The sequence below is a fragment of the Nesoenas mayeri genome, assembly GCF_963082525.1.
Source record: "Nesoenas mayeri genome assembly, chromosome: Z".
Classification (NCBI taxonomy): Eukaryota; Metazoa; Chordata; class Aves; order Columbiformes; family Columbidae; genus Nesoenas; species Nesoenas mayeri.
The window spans coordinates 9,938,189-9,956,095 of NC_137542.1; the positions used below are offsets into that span (position 1 = coordinate 9,938,189).

At 40.4% G+C, this 17,907-nt stretch overlaps 1 protein-coding gene across 7 annotated transcripts in view; it reads right to left on the reverse strand.

The window, feature by feature from the left end:
- Positions 1 to 1,235: 1,235 nt before the first annotated feature.
- ELAVL2 (ELAV like RNA binding protein 2) overlaps positions 1,236 to 17,907 on the reverse strand; it is a gene marked incomplete at both ends in the record, with an annotated part of 52,051 nt that continues 35,379 nt past the window's right edge. For 3 of the 7 annotated variants that reach the window (XM_080363066.1, XM_080363062.1, XM_080363061.1), the window contains 4 exons: positions 1,236 to 1,566; positions 2,035 to 2,073; positions 8,108 to 8,333; positions 10,819 to 10,972. In XM_080363066.1, coding sequence (XP_080219192.1) covers positions 1,236 to 1,566; positions 2,035 to 2,073; positions 8,108 to 8,333; positions 10,819 to 10,972 — 750 coding nt within the window. The remainder of the gene's footprint in view (positions 1,567 to 2,034; positions 2,074 to 8,107; positions 8,334 to 10,818; positions 10,973 to 17,907) is intronic. The other 4 variants (XM_080363067.1, XM_080363063.1, XM_080363065.1 and 1 more) reach the window with 3 other exon arrangements.

The window sequence follows — 17,907 nt, forward strand, 5'->3', positions numbered from 1 at the left end:
GTTCATAAGTCAAGGTCTTATTTACATTACACAAAGCTCAGGTGTTAGCCTTGAATATAACTTTCAAAATACCTCCAAACATACCCAACTCAGGCCACTTCTGCTGATTTGTTACTGCACAAACCATGCTCAATGTCTTTTTCTTAAGACAAAACAATTCTTCAAACAATAGCAAGTACATCACTAAACACCATGAGCTCTATCTGAAGGGAAATCTTTAGGAAGAACAGATTTTTTTCCCCCATCTCAGTATTTTAAGTTTCCTGCTTGCTCTTATATTCTTTTATTTTTTTTTAGTTTTCATTTGTTCCAAAATCACATATTCATGTGAGCCAACAATCACTTAATAACCAGGATGATCAAAGACTCCACTGATGATCACAAAAATGAAACCAACAGTGCATCCCATTGACCCTACTTCTTAATACAAAGGTCTCAAAAGTATTTCTACATCATAAATCTTTCTAAATTTTCCCCAACAACTGCAAATTTCCTGGTAAGTTTTAAAAGCTCACTAGGTGTCAATATGAAGAGATTTCTCAAAGTATTCAAGTCAAAATATTTGTTCCAGGACCAGTAAAAAGTTTCTCCAAATTTTTTTTTTATTTTTTTATAAAAAAATAGATGCTTTTTTCAAACCCACATCAAAGAGGCTCTTATCTCTTTGGCAAGGTACTGCTTTACGAAAAGTTCTCCAGTATTCTTACAATAAGCTTTTATGTGTTCCCTCCCATTCCCCAACCCAAATGATAATTATAAAATAAATACTGCTTATAACTTTATAAATAAAATGTAAACTTCAAATACTTTTCTTGAACAACAAAACAACAATGCATTAAGATGTAAACAAAACACAAGGCAAATGAAAAAAAATCAACTAACACAAAGCCTCAGTATTTACTCATTTTAAAGGCAGTCACATAAAAAGAAAAAAACTTCTTCCCTTAGCTGAAACATTTTAAAAGGTCCACCTTCTCCAAAGAAGGCAATAGAATATGCATTGTGACAGGTAAAAACCCTGTACCTCTTGTCAATATTCAAACAAAAGATATTTAAGAAGTTTTAATTCAAACATTAGCAATAAAAAAATTCTCACATATTCTTAGGATGCTAAGTAGTCGTTTTATCCCCATATCCACACTGACATACAACAAAGGCATTTACTAATGCATAAAGCTTCTGTAAATTGCCTTTGTTGTATAGTTTTCATGTGTTAATGCACTGAGAATAACTTGTTAGGCTTTGTGCGTTTTGTTTGTTTTGAAGGAGACCTGCAATACTCTGTCCCCCAGGCGGTATCCATTCAGGCTGGCTATTGCCATAGCTGCCTCATCATAGTTTGTCATAGTCACAAATCCAAAACCTTTGCACTTATTGGTATTAAAGTCACGGATGACCTTCACATTGGTTACTGCTCCAAAGGGTCCAAACATTTGCCAGAGGATACTCTCATCAGCATCAGGGGCCAAGTTGTACACAAAAATGCACCATCCAGTTCCTGCATGTCCCGGGATATTAATTCCAGCCAAACTGGTCATTCCATCAATGGTCATTGGTGGAAACCTACTGAAGAATGATGGAAATAAAACAGAATCATGAAGCGGCTGTTCAGAGAAAATCCCATCTAAGAAATTTCAAAATAAAAAAAAAATGATAAAAGACTCTTCACATCATGAACATGTTGGCCAGACTAATAAGGTAACATCACACATGTTTTTTTTCCCCCCTACTACACCAATACTATTTACAATACTACACACAAGTAAGGGGGAACAGTGCTAGGTCTATCTGAAATGATGTAATGTAGAAAAACAAAAAAGCATGCGATAAAACCAGTAAAGATTACTCAAGTCACGTGAAACAGGAATTCCATGGAATTGCTACAACATGTTTGTCTCATGTACAACGCACCAAAATGAGCCATTTCAGCTGACATCTCAACATGCAAAAGTCCAATGCAAGTCTTACTGAAAAAGAGTATGCAGAACACTTAAAAATAATTCAGTGATTATGAACCTAATAGTCCTTTATTACCTCTTTACTCCATAAGCCATGTTGAGCAGATTGTCCAACCTGCAAAACATTTAGCAAAGTGTTCAGTCTTCAGACTTTTCCATCTTAAGGAAATTTGGTACATTACTGCCATGTCACTTGCACTGTATAGAACCTCATGCAAAGTTAAAGTATCACTACCAAAAGAGCTGTGGCATCTTAATTACATTTGATACAGTTAGTGAATACAAGATAGATGTTCTTGTGTAGTATCCGCAACCATAAATTTCACTTCAGAAAGTGCACCACTACCACAAGTTTAGCATTACTGTTAGCATAAAGTTAGTCAGTGACCACCTTAAATCTTCCAGGTTATCAACTTGTTTTGGGTGAAGACTTTGCTGAGGCTTCTGACAGTGCACTGACATGAATACCCAGACAGATGCAAGGTTTTAGAGCAGTCACAAAAGTTACAACAGCAACTGCACAGAAGTTTTGTTATTTTCCTAGTCTTTTCTAGAATAAAGCGTTTTTAAAATGTATACACACATATTAGACAGTAAGCTTTCTCCATGTACTTCTTCCCTCACCTTCCCCCAAGATACTAAACTGTAGTATGAAGCCACAATTCTAAACACTTTGGAATTACCAAGCCAACACCTGGAACATGCAGTGCCTACCAATCCTACTCATCTTATTCCTGAAGCCCCTTAAAGTGTTTTTCTAAGAAAGTTTCTGCCATAAAGCAGCTCTGGTTCCTTCCTGTCAAAGCCCACGCATGTGAAGAGAAAGTCTTGTTAAAGGTTCTCTTCAAGACTCCACAAAATATGAGCTTCGGTAAAAGGTGCACTTGATTTAGATGTTTTAGCTTATAGCTCCCTTACAGATCTGTACCTCACTGTGATTTCTCTCTAGTAATAAGCTATAGTATTTAAGAACCACTACCGGTACACAGAATCCAAACTGATGTAGTGTACCTATACTTGTGCACAAAAAACCCCCTTGAACAAGTAATATTTGTTCTTGTTTGCAGCTAAGTAAAGGTCTCAAACTACAGAGCATTATGCAGTGAGCAGGGTCTGCAGGATGCACTGACCAGAAAGGGAGCTACTGAAGCCCTAGAAGAGCTGAGAAGAAAAAATTTAAAAATCCTTGACTACTACCCATATATTTAGTGTGGATGACAGAGGTCTACTGTAATTTACATTTGGGGGTGGAGAGAAACGTAGAGAGTTCCAGAAACCTGGCAGGCCCTTGATGTAGAGCAGTCAGCCAAGATCTTACAGTAACAGTATCACAGTTAACAGATTTAATCTGTTACATATTCTAGAATTTTTTTTCAGAGTATTCACTGGACAATTTTTAAAGATGCTTTAAGCTATACATCCTATAGAAAATGAGGAGCAATTATATATAGCTGCTTTTGAAAGTCCAAAATTCTTAGCAGGAAAGGCAGCATTGTAATGATCCTGTTGTTCTTCACTACTAAAGCATATGCTGACCCTGCTTTCAGGCCTCTGTCCATCATTAACAGAGACAGGGCAACCACACCAGGTAATCATGTCTGAAATGTGAACAGCTAAGATGTCTTGCATATGGAAGACATGAATGATCCTGAAGCAATCTGAACTACATAGTAATGAAGCTGGACTGCTGCAGCAACAGCAAAGACGTAAAAATTAAACAAAAACCAAACAAACAAAACCTCAAAAACAAACTAAAAAAAAAATAAAACCAAAAAACCCACCACCAAAACACTGAACCAAAAAAAAAAAATCTCAGCAACAAAACAAAAGACAAACAAAAAAAAACCCAAACAGATTTCCCTTTACAGTGAAAATTTTAAATTTCGCAAGGCTCTTTTAGAGAAGAAATATAAGCCTGAAGGCCTTCTCCAAAAAATTATCTATGTACAAAAAAGTATCTAATTTTATCTGCAACTGCAGTTTACCTTTTCACCAGTCAGTTGAACCTTGTTCTTCTTTTCCCATCAATAAAAATAAGATTTTACTCTCCTTCCTATTCATTACAGACTTGGCACTCAGTGCTTTTTTTACCATTATACTTTTAAGTGGAACAAATCACAATATGGTTGTTTTAGGCATCACTTTACACTTAACACCTCGAAAGAAAAAAAAAAATGAAGTAACACTTCCCAGTCAACGAGGAATCTTACAGTAGGCATCTACCAGCCTCCAAGCCAAGGTAAGGCTGAGGACACAATATCTGAGTCACTTAAGCAAGCTTTGGGGCAACAGGACTCGGTTCTGATAGGTGAATTCAGCTACACAGACACTTGCTGGAAGAAAAATACAGCAGCTCAGATGTCATCCATCAAATTCCCGGAATGCACAGAGGACTGCCAATAGATGTCCCAACCAGAAATAAGGCACTGCTGCACTTGCTACTCGCAAACCAAGAAAACCTGCTTGGTAGTGTCTCAGTTTATGATGGCCTTGGCTGCAGTGATCACAATATTCTGGAGTCTGGGATCCTGCTGAGCATGCTGAAGGTTACTACTAAACCGAAAGTTTTAGATTTTTGAAGATCAAACTTCAGCTTGCTCACAGCTCAGTTAGGAGAGATCCTGTGGGAAACTTCTACAGAGAGTAATGGTAATAAACTGAATGCTGTGAGTTGGAAGCACAAAACCAGTTCATCCCCTTTTAAGTCAAGGGAAGTAGACAGAGCAAGAGACCCCTCTGGCTTTACTGCAAAGCTTCTGAGTCTGCTCACAGGCAAGAGAGAAGTGTACTAGTGGCAGAAAAGCATACAAATAACTGTTGAGAACTTCAAGGGCATTGCCAGGGTATACAGAGATGTAGTTTGAAAAGCAAAAGCTCAGCTCAAATTGAAATTGGCCAGAGATGTCAAAAACCACAAGGAAAAAAAAAAAAAAACACAAAACACCACAGAAACAGAAGGAAAATATTGGCCCACTGTTAAACAGGACAGTTGAAGTAGTCAGCAACACTGCCAAAAACAGAGGTTCTCACTTTCTTCATCTCTGTCTTTACCAGCACTGTTGGGCCCCAGGCCTTGGAAACATAAATCCAGGCTGATGTTAATGCAGATCCACCATCAGTGAAGGAAGAGTCAGTAAGGAAATTTAATATTACAGGAGCTTGACTCCTGCAAATCAATAGGCCCTGGCAATATCCACCCAAGAGCATTAAGAGAGCTGGCTGACGTCATTGTGAGGCCATTCTCCACAGTATTTCAGAAGTCATGGAGACTGGGTGATGTCCCAGAAGACTGGAAGAAAGCTGATGTCACCCTCCATCTATAAAAAGGGCTTAAAGGAGGATCCAGGAAATTACAGGCCCATCAGTCTTTCTTCAAATCCAGTAAAGTTATGGAACAAATCCTCCTGGGGCTCTTCACAATTCAGTTGAAGCACATGACTGGGAACAGCCAGCACAGATTCACCAGGTGCAAACTCTGCTTGACAAACCTGATCATAGATGACAAGTAACATGCTTGTTTGACATGGGGTGAACGGTGGACATTGTCTACCAGGATTTCTCCAAGGCTTTCAAATATGGTCTCCCATGGCCTCCCACCTCAGGACATGGACACCTTATGTTCTAGACAAGTGGTCTCTGTGGTTCCCTTTTCAAACTGGCAACGTGTCACAAGTGGGGACCCCCAGGGATTGATGCTGAGCCCAATACTGTTTAACATCTTTCGCAGGTCATCTGGATGATGGAATCAAGCACACCCTGATAAGGTTTGCCAGTGACACCAAACTGGGTAAGTGAACACTTCAGACAGAAGAATGACCGTGCAGGATAAACTGGACAGGCTGGAAGAGTGCACTAACAAGAACCTCATGAAGTTCACCGAGGACAAGTGTAAGGTCTTGCACCTGGGAAGACAACCCAGGAGTGCAGCACAGGCTGGGATCTACCCATCTTGGGAACAGCTCTGTGGAAATGGACCTGCAGGTCCTGGTGGACAACATGCTCAATGTGAGTGACTAGTGTGCTGCTGTGGCAAAAGCAGCCAACAGAGTGCTAGACTGCATTAGCAAGGGCATCACCAGCAGAGACAAAGAAGTCATTATCCCACTCTACTCAGCACCTGTTAGGCCACATCCACAATACTACATTCAGCTTTGGTTCCCATTATTAAAAAAAAAAAGGTATGAACAGACTGGAGAGGGTCCAGAGAAGGGCCACAAAGATACCCAAGGACTGGGAAGCTGCCTCATGAGGAAAGGCTGAGAGAACTGGGTTTGTTCAGCCTTGACAAAAGGCGGCTTAGGGGAGACCTCATCACCATGTTCCAGTGTCTGAAGGGTAGCTGCAAAGAAGATGGAGACTCCCTTTTTACAAGGAGTCACACGGAAAAAATGAAGGTCAATGGGTAAAAGTTCCTCCTAGGGTGATTCTAATTTGACATAGAAGTAATCTTTTCATAGTTTGAACAATCAGCCATCAGAATAATCAGCCCAAGGAAGTGGTAGATTCCCCAACACTGGACACTTTAAAGATTTATCTGGACAAGGTGCTGGGCCATGCTTCTGCTAAGAAAGGTTGGAACAGATGATCCTTCTGGTCCCTTCTAATCTGGTATTCTGTGAAATTTAAATGAATATTCATAAAAATACACTTTAAAAAAAACAAAACCAAAACACACAAAAATAACCACCCACCCCCCAAACCACAGCAACTAAAACCCAAACAAACAGTCAAATAAGATTAAGGTTCAGAGCATGGTGTTGAAGGACAGGTGTAGTCTACTGACATTACTTGAATACAAAGAACTTTAAGTCCCAGGTAAAAGAAAAATTCCAAGTTTGAGAATTTTTACAAATCCTGGTAGATCTTCCTGGTGTATCAGTTAAACACAGCCAGTATCACAGTAATATCAAACACAGCCAAGTATCTGGGATCAAGTGCACTCAGAAGAACTCAAGGAGTCAGTAGGCCAGTCTGGCCAGAAAATATTGAGTACTATAACAAAGGCTGTACAACAGCTCCCTCATGATCTTATTTCATATAACACACTTGGGTTCACCCTGCAAGTACAACTTCTGCCCCATACTCTCTGCCTGTGGAACAACGGGAAGTCTACTTCCATCAATACTCAGCACACTGTTTAAATTAACCCTTTTATTCCTTAAGAAATGGTAAGAAAAATCACCCAATTTCATTCATTATTTGGTGATCACTTCCCCTAGGGCAGAAAGCCTACTCTAGTGTTGGCCTTCACACCTGTGAGACTCTTCTAGCACATAAGGCTGAAAAGCTGAAGAATTCAGAAGTTCTGCCAGAAGCAGTCCACAAACCCTAAATGTTTGGCCTAAAAGCTAGGACAAACAATGCAGAGCGTTTGCAGTATAGTATGGTATATTCTCCTAGAAGCAAACTGCCAGCTTATTTTATTTTCAAGAGAAAAAGAAAACAGTATATTACTATTTAACACATTCCAGTCAGATAGCCTGGGCCAGAGGATGGACAGAAACTATCAAAATCACTGGAAGAAATGAGTTACTCATGAATGTAGATAATACAATATTTGTTTTACGTTGTTCTTACCATCTCTCATTTTCAATACACTACATATCTCAGGGAACTATATGGATGTAGTTTCAACACAAAAGGAACATAGATCCACCAAAAATACTGAATCAACTTCATCACAAATGCGTGGCATGCAGGATTTATGTAACTAACTACAAAAAGAGGAAATTCAGAAGAGGGATGGAAGATGGAACTGGGGAAGAGGAATCTGGCTGTGACACAGCAAAGGAGAAAACTGAATTGCCTATGTTGACATTAACTGAATCAACTTGCACATCAATCAACAATCTAGGAAATTAAAAATAACATTTAAAAAGGGATTATTTTTTTAGTGACTGTGCAGAAAAAATAGATGCCATCTCTGTTTAAATAGGTAGTTTTATTAGATATTAAAATGCTGTTAATAGGATGGAATGCATTTTTACTTTTAGCTGTATTGTAGGAACATAGCTGAAGTCCAACACTTTCATGTGTTTCCTTCACCAACAGAAGTCAGATAAACAAGGAAGGGAAAGAATGGAGGGAAACCAAGAGGCCCACAGGAACATGTGGCTTCTAGCACAGTGGCACACAAGTATTTGACTTACCTAAAACGTTGAGCCTGCTGAGCTAGAGGTGCCGGGTACCTTCTGCTTGGAGAATGGTACAGTTGGGAAAGGATGGCCTGACTGGTTTTTTGGCTTGGATTGTTAGCAAACTTTACAGTGATGGGCTCTGAAGCACTTGGAGGTTTCTGGCCATTCAAGCCTTTGATAGCTTCTTCTGCTTCAATTCTCTTGTCAAACCGGATAAATCCCACACCCCTTGATATCCCTGCATAGGGTGAAGGAAGCATATAGTGATTAATTCAGAGACTCTGGAAGATGAGATGTTAACACTTGACTTTCACAGTCAATTGCTTCGTTAATGGCTAATTGTTGTGAACACATGATAATTGAGCTTGTTAGAACTCAGCTTTTCCTCAAAGACAACTTTTCTACTCTAAATCTTTGATTGACACAAGATACATTGTGCAAAATGCTTGGAAGCTTGAAGGAAAACACAGTGGAGACAGTTGTGTCAGAGGGTATTTCTGAAACAAAGCAATTTTGTGGGAACAGAGGTGAATCCTGAACCAGCTGCACTGTAACCTCTATTCAGTTTGCACTACTAATCTAAATTTACTGAAATTCAATAAATAGCTTAGCCATCTGCTCCTTAGCAGCAAGAAATTACTTATGTTCTCCTGCAGTACCCTTTGAGGTTCCCCTTTGGAACAAATACTCTGGGAAGACAAAGAATGGAGTGCAAGTTCTAGATTGCAGTAATGGTAATTATGGCCCTATTTTAATCATCTGTGGTGACTTGTAAGTAAAAGATTCAGTTCTGGCATATCACCATACTGTAGTAGGTGTGTTTTGGAAGGAAACTATTTTCTTGGGCCACAGATTCTTCCTTGATATAGAAAAGTCGGAAACACCACAAGGGGATCAACAAGTGTTTATGGAAGGTCTTAGGTACATCACATCTCAAAAATTTATACTATGGCTTAAATATAAACACACTAAGGTGTCAATACTCTAACCATTTAACATTATAGCTACTAAAGCCAACACAGATTTGCTGCTTGCTTTTTTGTATCATTCCCAAATCCAATTAAAGGCCCCTCATATTTTGGTTCATGAATGAAAAGGCAAGTTAGATGCTTACCCTCACTTATGAAAGACAAACCACAGTAAAGGTATTCTGTTCATACACAATGATGATTTAAACCACCACAATGACAAACAGGTGCAAGAAAGGTTTAAAGAGGCAAATGTCACAACTTCAACTTCGCATTTTTCATCTGTCAGTTTGTATCACAACCTTATTATTCATACCATTTTGAGTCTACCTCTTCCAAATTACTAAGAAGGAGAAAAGAAAGCTTAAACCCGGACAGTCTACGCCAGAGAGTGACTGTGCACATACTAGGATTTATGAGTACTCAGAATTACAGTACGCATTTGAAAGTTTAATTATATTTACTACTTTGATCTATTCGTCATATCCCACCATTTCTAACCATGAACATACTGTAAACAGCTATTTATTGCACAAAGACTAACTCTGACCTGCAAATCTGCTGCTTCTACAACAAGTCATTATTTGGCCTTTAGCTCTCCTTTCCTTGCCTCTCTACACTCTCACCAACTCACTATTCAGACACACTCCATGGGTATTATTCATCAATGGTGAGACTCCTGTTAACATGATGGAACTGTTAAGGAGTACATACAAAGTCCTCTACATGTCAGCCAAGTCTCAAACACTGGCATGCACAGCCATTCCAAAATAGGACAATTTGAAACTTCATGACCTCCTACAGCTAAAAGCTGTTTTGTCACCTATGACAACATGTGACTTTAAAAAGGTACAACTATAAATAAAGTGCAAGCTACCTTATTATTCAGGGAATAATTAGGTGAGTAAATTAATTCTTCTGCCCTACACCACTAGTTTTTTGGAAAGATGAGAATTTGGAGAGCCCTGCTCCTTTGTATTTTGCTTTGCAGAGTCAATACTTCTGTCACATACTTAACATTTTACTTGATTGCTTATTTTTAAAACACACCTGCTGAAAGCAAATTACAAAGGTCTTCAAGATCAGCTATTTGAGTCAGCAAAAAAAAAGAAGTTTTAAAAAAAAATTACACACATTACTGTCAAAGTCTGAAGAGTAACCACAGAGTGACACTCACACCCACTCACTGGTTAGACACATAGTGTAACAACACAACTAACCCGCTACAGTTTAGTTCTTTAAGTCACTGACAAGCACAGAACTCATCTGTTCCCAAGGAACTGAAAGCTCACATTCCTCAGTGTGTGCAAAGTTAGGGAGGTAACCCTGAAAACAGTCTTAACAGCAATTACTAGTCCAAGCCTTTTGTAATCCTAGCCTCAGACAATCAGTTGTGCCTTTCTGCATAAAATTTTATTTTTATAAAGAAAAGTGTTTAATAACATTTCATAAGGAGCATAGGGATTATTTTCATGCAGCAGCTTGGAAAGGAAGATTATAGCAGCTGTAAATTTACTACAAGCCATGAAACAGGCTTCAAACCTGCACCTTCAGGGTGGAAATGACTCAAGCTGGCTCAGTACACTCCACGATCTATTTTTGTCCATGCATATTTATGAACAATTCCAGCAGAAAATTTCTGGCCTACATTCACCTTTCATACATTCTAATGACGAGACTATTGTATTGAACAGTGAAATATTTCTTAAACTCTTAGTCTAAAAAATGCAAGGAAATGCAAAACTGGCTACTTACCAGTGACTTGGTCAACCAGAATACGAGAAGTAATAATGCGCCCATACTGGGAAAAGAGCTGTTCCAGTTCCTTCTGTGTCATTGTTTTTGGAAGTCCACTAACATACAAATTCGCATCTCTGATAGAAGCTGAACTTGGTCGCGCATAGGAAACCTTAAGAAAAACAAAGCAAAAAAGCCCTCTAGAAATCAGACACTAAAACCAGTTCAAACAGGACTTTCATTTGTTTTGACATATTAAAATATTTTTAAAGGCAGTTAGCAAAGTTACCTTAAGAGGCAGTTAAACAAAACCAAAAAAACTTCTCTGTTTGTGGTTTTTTGGTGCTAGCTCCTGTGAAAATGCTGAAGGAATGCAAAATAGACCATGCAGGAGAAGCTGACTGCATGAACTCATACATGGTAATTTAAGGATTACTTTCAGATAAAGGAGAAAAAGCTAGGTACACACTCCAGTGAACCTCGGTGGAGAAACTGTTCTCAGCTTACTGTAAGATTGAAGGTAAATTTAACATCTAAGAATGTCTTCCTTTTAATTATCATTAAAAAAATACAAGGGATAAAGATTTCACTTTGTTATCTAGGTCAAACACAGACAGTCAAAGCACTTCAGAGGTCCACAAGTGTTTTTCAAGCACCATGCATTTTGTATATATGTTGAGCTGGCCATCAAATGACACACAATCCTTCATGAAGTCAAGATAAACACTGCTACATTACTTTTATAGGTCTACAAATGAACGGCAGAAGTAGGAATGCAACTTAACTGGCATTGTCACCATTCAGCAGCTTGCCAATTTCTGCAACACAGAGGCCTTAACAACCAAATCGCAACTAAGAGTGAGCTTCTTGGGTCCTTCTAGACAGAGGTTTTTACCTGCTGCCTCAAAGTATCAGTCACAAATATTTTATTAAAACTGTCAATTAGACTCTTCACTCCTTAGACACATGCTACAGAACCAGCATATTGAAAAGTTCAGTACCTTCCACTGAAGGCTGTGCAAGTGGCTTATCCTGGAACAGGACAAAATACTTTATTTGGGGTTTTTACTGTACAAAATGTAAAGGTAAAAGAAGCTTCAATAAGTGGTCAGGTTTATCTCCTTTCCTCCCCTCTCTGCAACCCTTCCTCAGGCAACTCTGGGCAGTTGGAACTGGACTCCATAAATGTATCTTTTGCCTAATCCTTTGACATTTATTTTCAAATCCTCCCCCTGCCTCATTTCCAGGGAGATCAGCAGACCCTTAAGACTCCGCTGGAAGCAAAACAAGAACTGAAATGGAGCTGTCACGGCAGGAGTCTACTGTGTCTGGACAAATCCTTCCACCTCAGATTCACAAGTCACAGGGACCTCTTCTACAATCCAGTCACATAGGCTGACAATAAGTATTTTTCAATAAATTGCAATTTCTTTTACATCCATGATTTTTCCCAAGATACAGTGTGAATAGAAAGTAGTAGTTCACTTTGTAGCCTAGCTGGGAATTGATAGAATCACAGGATGTTAGGGATTGGAAGGGATCTCCAAAGATCATCCAGTCCAATCCCCCCACCAGAGCACGAACACCCAGATGAGGTTACACAGGAATGTGTCCAGGCGGGTTTTGAGTGTCTCCAGAGAAGGAGACTCCACAACCCCCTTGGGCAGCCTGTTCCAGTGTTCTGTCATGCTCACTGTGAAGAAGTTCCTTATATTTAAGTGGAACCTCCTGTGTTCCAGTTTGAACCCACTGGCCCTTGTCCTACCAATTGTTTGTCACTGACAAGAACCTGTTCCACCCTTGTGACATTCACTCCTAATATACTTATGAACATTAATGAAGTCACCCCTCAGTCTCCTCTTCTCCAAGCTAAAGAGACTCAGCTCCCTCAGCCTTTCCTCATAAGGGAGATGCTCCACTCCCTTCATCATCTTTGTTGCCCTGCACTGGACTCTCTCCAGCAGTTCCTGGTCCTTGTTGAACTGAGAGGCCCAGAACTGGACACAATATTCCAGGTGTGGTCTCACCAGGACAGAGTAGAGAGGAAGGAGAACCTCTCTGATTTACTAACCACCCCCCTTCTAATATACCCCAGGATGCCATTGGCCTTCCTGGCCACAAGGGCACAGTGCTGGCTCATGGTCATCCTGCTGTCCACCAGAACCCCCAGGTCCCTTTCCCCTACACTGCCCTCTAACAGGTTATTCCCCAGCTCTTTCTGTTTCTGACTCCTCTTGCAAGGTTTAATTCTAAGGAGGCCTTAGCTTTCCTAGTTGTCTCCCTACACCCTCTGACAACAGCCTTATATTCTTCCCAAGTGGCCAGCCCCTCCTTCCACGATCTATAAACTCTCCTCTTCCTCTTGATTTTGCCCAGCAGTTCCCTGCTTAGCCACGCAGGTCTCCTGGCTCCCTTCCTTGACTTTCTACATGTTGGAATGCTCTAATCTTGAGCTTGGAAGCAGCAGTCCCTGAATGCTAACCAACTATCTTGGGCCCCTTTACCTTCAAGTACCCTTTCCCACAGGATTTCCCCCAGCAATTGCTTGAAAAGGCCAAAGTTTGCCCTGCTGAAGTCCAGAGTTGCAATTCTGCTTGCTATCCTGTTCCTGCCACATGAGATCCTGAACTCCACTGCAGCCAAGGCAGCCGTCAGCCTTTACTGCTTCAACCAGACCCTCCTTGTTAGTGAGGATGAGGTCCAGCAGCACTCCTCTCCTGATCGGCTCCTCCACCATTTGCATCAGAAAGTTCTCATCAGTGCACTGGAGGAACCTCCTGGACTGTGGCTGGCTGGCTGAGCAGCCCTTCCAGCAAACATGAGGGAAGTTAAAATCCCCACCACAACCAGGGCCTGTGACTGTGAGGCCACTCTCAGCTGCCTGTAGAAGGCTTCATCAACTTCCTCACCCTGATCTGGTGGCCTGTAATAGACACCTACAACAGTATCACCCCTGCCAGCCTGCCCCTTAATTCTCACCCACAGACTCAACTTGCTCCTCATCCATGCCTGGACAGTACCCAATACACTGTAGTTACTTTTTCATGTAAAAGGGCAACTCCACCACCTCACCTTGCTGGCCTGTCTTTCCTAACGAGGACATAGCCATTTTGCAGCATAAGTAATTAATTTTACCACTTTAAATTACAGCAATGATGGAATACTGTAAACTACTTGAAACAAGATACCAGATGTTACAAGAACAGCAGTTGTGTTCCTGCACATGACAGAATACTTAATTCCCAAAAGACTTCCACAAGTTAGATGAGGAATTTAACATGTCTTCCAGGAAAGGCAAATACATAATTCTGATTTCTTAAAACTTACTAGAGTACATTCAATACTGAAGTCCAAATCACATCAGCAACATTAGTTCTTCCAGAGAAATAAAGGAAAAGAGAGACTACTCTTATTTTGCTGTTTTTGTTTAACCATGCCCTTTCTTAAGATGAATATTTGCAACATCAAGGACAAGTACCAGCAGAACTAAAAAAGTTATAAGGGCAGAGTACAGTCTTGCAAGTCAGACCAATAAAGAGGAATCTGACTTCAGCTACCAGCTATATGGTAGATTCAGACTCAGCTGGCTCAAGTGACTGATTTCACCACTTCTGTGCTGAAGGGTTTAAAATGAAAGCTTTTACAAAAAAGTTTTCTTTAAGTAGTCAATCTGCTACCATTATAGAGCTGTGCAGACAAAGCCCTAAACTTGCAACTTTGTCTGAAACCAAATTTTTATTCTGTGCAGTCAATCCTCACAGTACATACATGCATATTTGAAAGAAGAGCTTCTAGATCTTGAGTCATTTTCCTACTCTTCTACAGGCAAAAGTATATACCTACAATATTTCCAGGTGGAGAGAGAGTCTGAGAGCAAGGCTGCATCAGAAGCAGGAAATTAGAGTAAATCTTGCCTGCATTCAGCCAAAAAAGAAGCAAGGACAATGATGGCTACCTAAAAGGTACAAAAATACATCTAAGAAATGAAAGAACTTGCCTAATGTGCCCACTTGGCTACAAACTTCTTTAACAAAAAAAGTCTTATGTCATACTTGGCAGGATGACCTTAAGACATCCCAAGGCCTGAGATAGACTGCCTGAGGGAAGGGAGTAGACAAAATCCTGAGTTAAAAACAAGCAGTTCTGAACAGCTAAGGTAGTGTGAGGTTTTTTTTCGTCTTTTTCTTCCCTCCTCCAAAAAGAAGAGAGTCCTTACACCCTCCCAAATGGAACTCTACATGGTAGGGGACCATAGCAACAAAGTTCATTGTGTGGACTGTTACTAATGTAAAGTCTGACACCAATGAAAGCAGAGGAGGGCAGGCACTACTTATTGATAAACTAGAAGACTGGTGTATAGCAGCATACATCACTGGCCCATCTCAGTTTTATCTGTTGGTTTTTAATTCTCTATGGAATTAAGATACACCAAAAACTGTTCTATCCAGTCCTATTTAAGATGAGCTTTTTCTGTATATATGTGGTCAGGTCCTCTGGAGAAGAGTCAGAATTCCTGGGAATGACCATCAGCTAGGGAAGGAAAAAGGCAGCGACTTATCTTTATATTTAACAATAAAGCCATGCAACTGCTAGTCAAACAACATTTCACTGAGAAACTACAAAAAACCCTCATGGTCTGCTGAGGATTGAGTTATTGTTGACTTCATGTCATCTTTGAACTCACATAAATACCTGTTACCAAGCTGTTTTCTACACCTGCATGGCTATAAGCACTCAGAACAGAGACTGCAGAAAGTAAGCCTCACAAACTCCTTTCAAAGAGGATAAAAGAAGTCTGTGTAAATAGAAGATACCAAAGGCCTCCCAAAACTCCAAGTCATACTTTATGGAACTACTGTTTCCCAAAACCTCCAAACTATCCAGACTTCGCTCCAGAAGTACTTCTATAGGTGTTGATCAATAAAGCAGTTCAATTTTCTAAGCAACCTAATGCAGTAACTGGATTTTCCACCCAGCTACTCACTGCTAACAGTCAAAGTAATTCTGATTTGACATACTAGACAGAATAAAACTGAGGAAGTATGATGTAAGCCAAAATAAGAGAATTTCGTTCTTAAAGGGAGGACACACACAAATAGCAGAGAAAAACCTTAAGTCAAATAAGTGATCTGTGAGGCAATGCTTAATGCCTGAAACTTCTTTCCCTCCTGGCTGGTGAAACTAAGGTAGGATAGAACCAAATAACTAATTGACAACTTCACATTGAAGTTTAGCAGAGGAAGATTAAAATTCTCCCTTACCCCTACATCACCTTGATGGACTTCCCTGGTTATTAGCACAGCCCAGGAGCGTAGGCATGGATACCATGGTTCTTACAAGGCAAGCTAATAGAACAGCTTTATAGATCTAAAAACTACGCTGATGTCCCTGCTCAGCATCTCCAGTGACTGAAGGATCACCTTGAAGCCAAAGGTCCATCCTAGCAAGCAATAAATCAAGCAAAGGCATCTGGGAGCATGCCTGGATGAACAAGGGATTAAACTCCAAGATGGAAACCAAGTGTACAGGATGTGAAAGAAGGAATATATAAATGGTGCCCAATCCTGCACAGATGAGGTTAGGAAAGGTAAAGCTCACCTGGATTTGAACTTGGCAAGAGATCTGAAGGGCAACAAAAAAGATCTGTACAAATATATTGGCAGCAAAAGTAAGACTGGGGGGAACATGGTACCACTGCTGAACAGGGCACAGAAGCTGCTGAATAGGGACACAGAAAAGGACATGATACTTAGAATTTTCCTTGCCTCAGTCTTTACCAGTAGAATTGATTTTCAGGGATCCCAGGCCCACAAGACATCAGGAAATCCGGAACAAAGAATACTCACCCTCAGTGGAGGGATATTCACACTGAGGAATATTTAAACTGGCCAGAAAAATGTCCATTGGGCCTGAAAGGCTGCACCCATAAGTGCTGAGGGAGCTGATGGATGCCTTGCAGGGTAACTCCTGGTTGTCTTTGAAAAGCCATGGGTGAACATGGGAGGTTTCTGAGGAGTGAAAGCAAGTAACATCCATCTTCAAGAGCAGCAAGAAACTCCCCTGCTTCTTGGCAATTATAAGCCAGTCAGCCTCAACTGAGCAACTAATCATTAAAATCACCTCCAGTCACATGAATGACAAGAAGGTAAATGGAAGCAGTCAGCATGGATTTGTAAAGAGGAAATCACATCTGACCAACTTTTAAGTCTTCTGCAATGACATGAGCAGAAAACAGTGGATATTGTTTATCTCAACTTTAGTAAGACTAGACATTCTCTCCCATAGTATCCTCACAAAGTTCACATTACATACACCAACATGTACTCAAGTATGTACCGGATAAACACTAGAGAAATGGGATAGTGATATAGACTGAAAACTGGCTTAACTGCCAGGTTCAGTGTCTCACTATCAATGGCACCAAGTCCAGCTTAAGGCTAGCCACTGGCCTCTGTTGATACTGAATCCAACATTGCTTAACATCTTCACTAGTGACCTGGATAACAGGGAAGACTGTACCCTCAAACTTCACAGATGATACCAAACTTTGAGGAATGGCTGACAGGCCAGAGGGCTGTGCCACCAGCCAGAGGTATCTCAGCAGCCTGGGTAACTGGGCAAATAGGAACCTCAAAGAATTTCAACAGGGAAAGCAGAGTCTTCCCCTCAGGGAATTAAAACCCCCTGTACCAGTATATGCTGGAAGCCAACTGGCTGAAAAGCAGCTTAGCAGGGAACTGTGGAGTCGTGGTAGACACCAAGCTGATCATGAGCCAGCAGAATGTACTCCTGTAAAAAAGATGGCAAACAGCTACCTTGGCTGAATTAGTAGAAACATTAAGAGTAGGTCAAGGATCCCTCCCCTCCACTCAGCACTGGCAAGACTCTTCCAGGATGCTGTTTCCAGGTCTGGGCTCCCAAATGCAAAACAGACATGCACAACCAGAGTGATTCTAGTAAAGGGCCACAAAAGTGAATATGGGACTAGAGCATCTCTTTTGTAAAAAAAGGCTGATGGCACAGGAATTGCTCAGTAGGATCTTAGCCATAAAAACCTGATTAAGGAAGTAAAGGAGATGGAGCCAAACATGGTATTAACAAGTGACA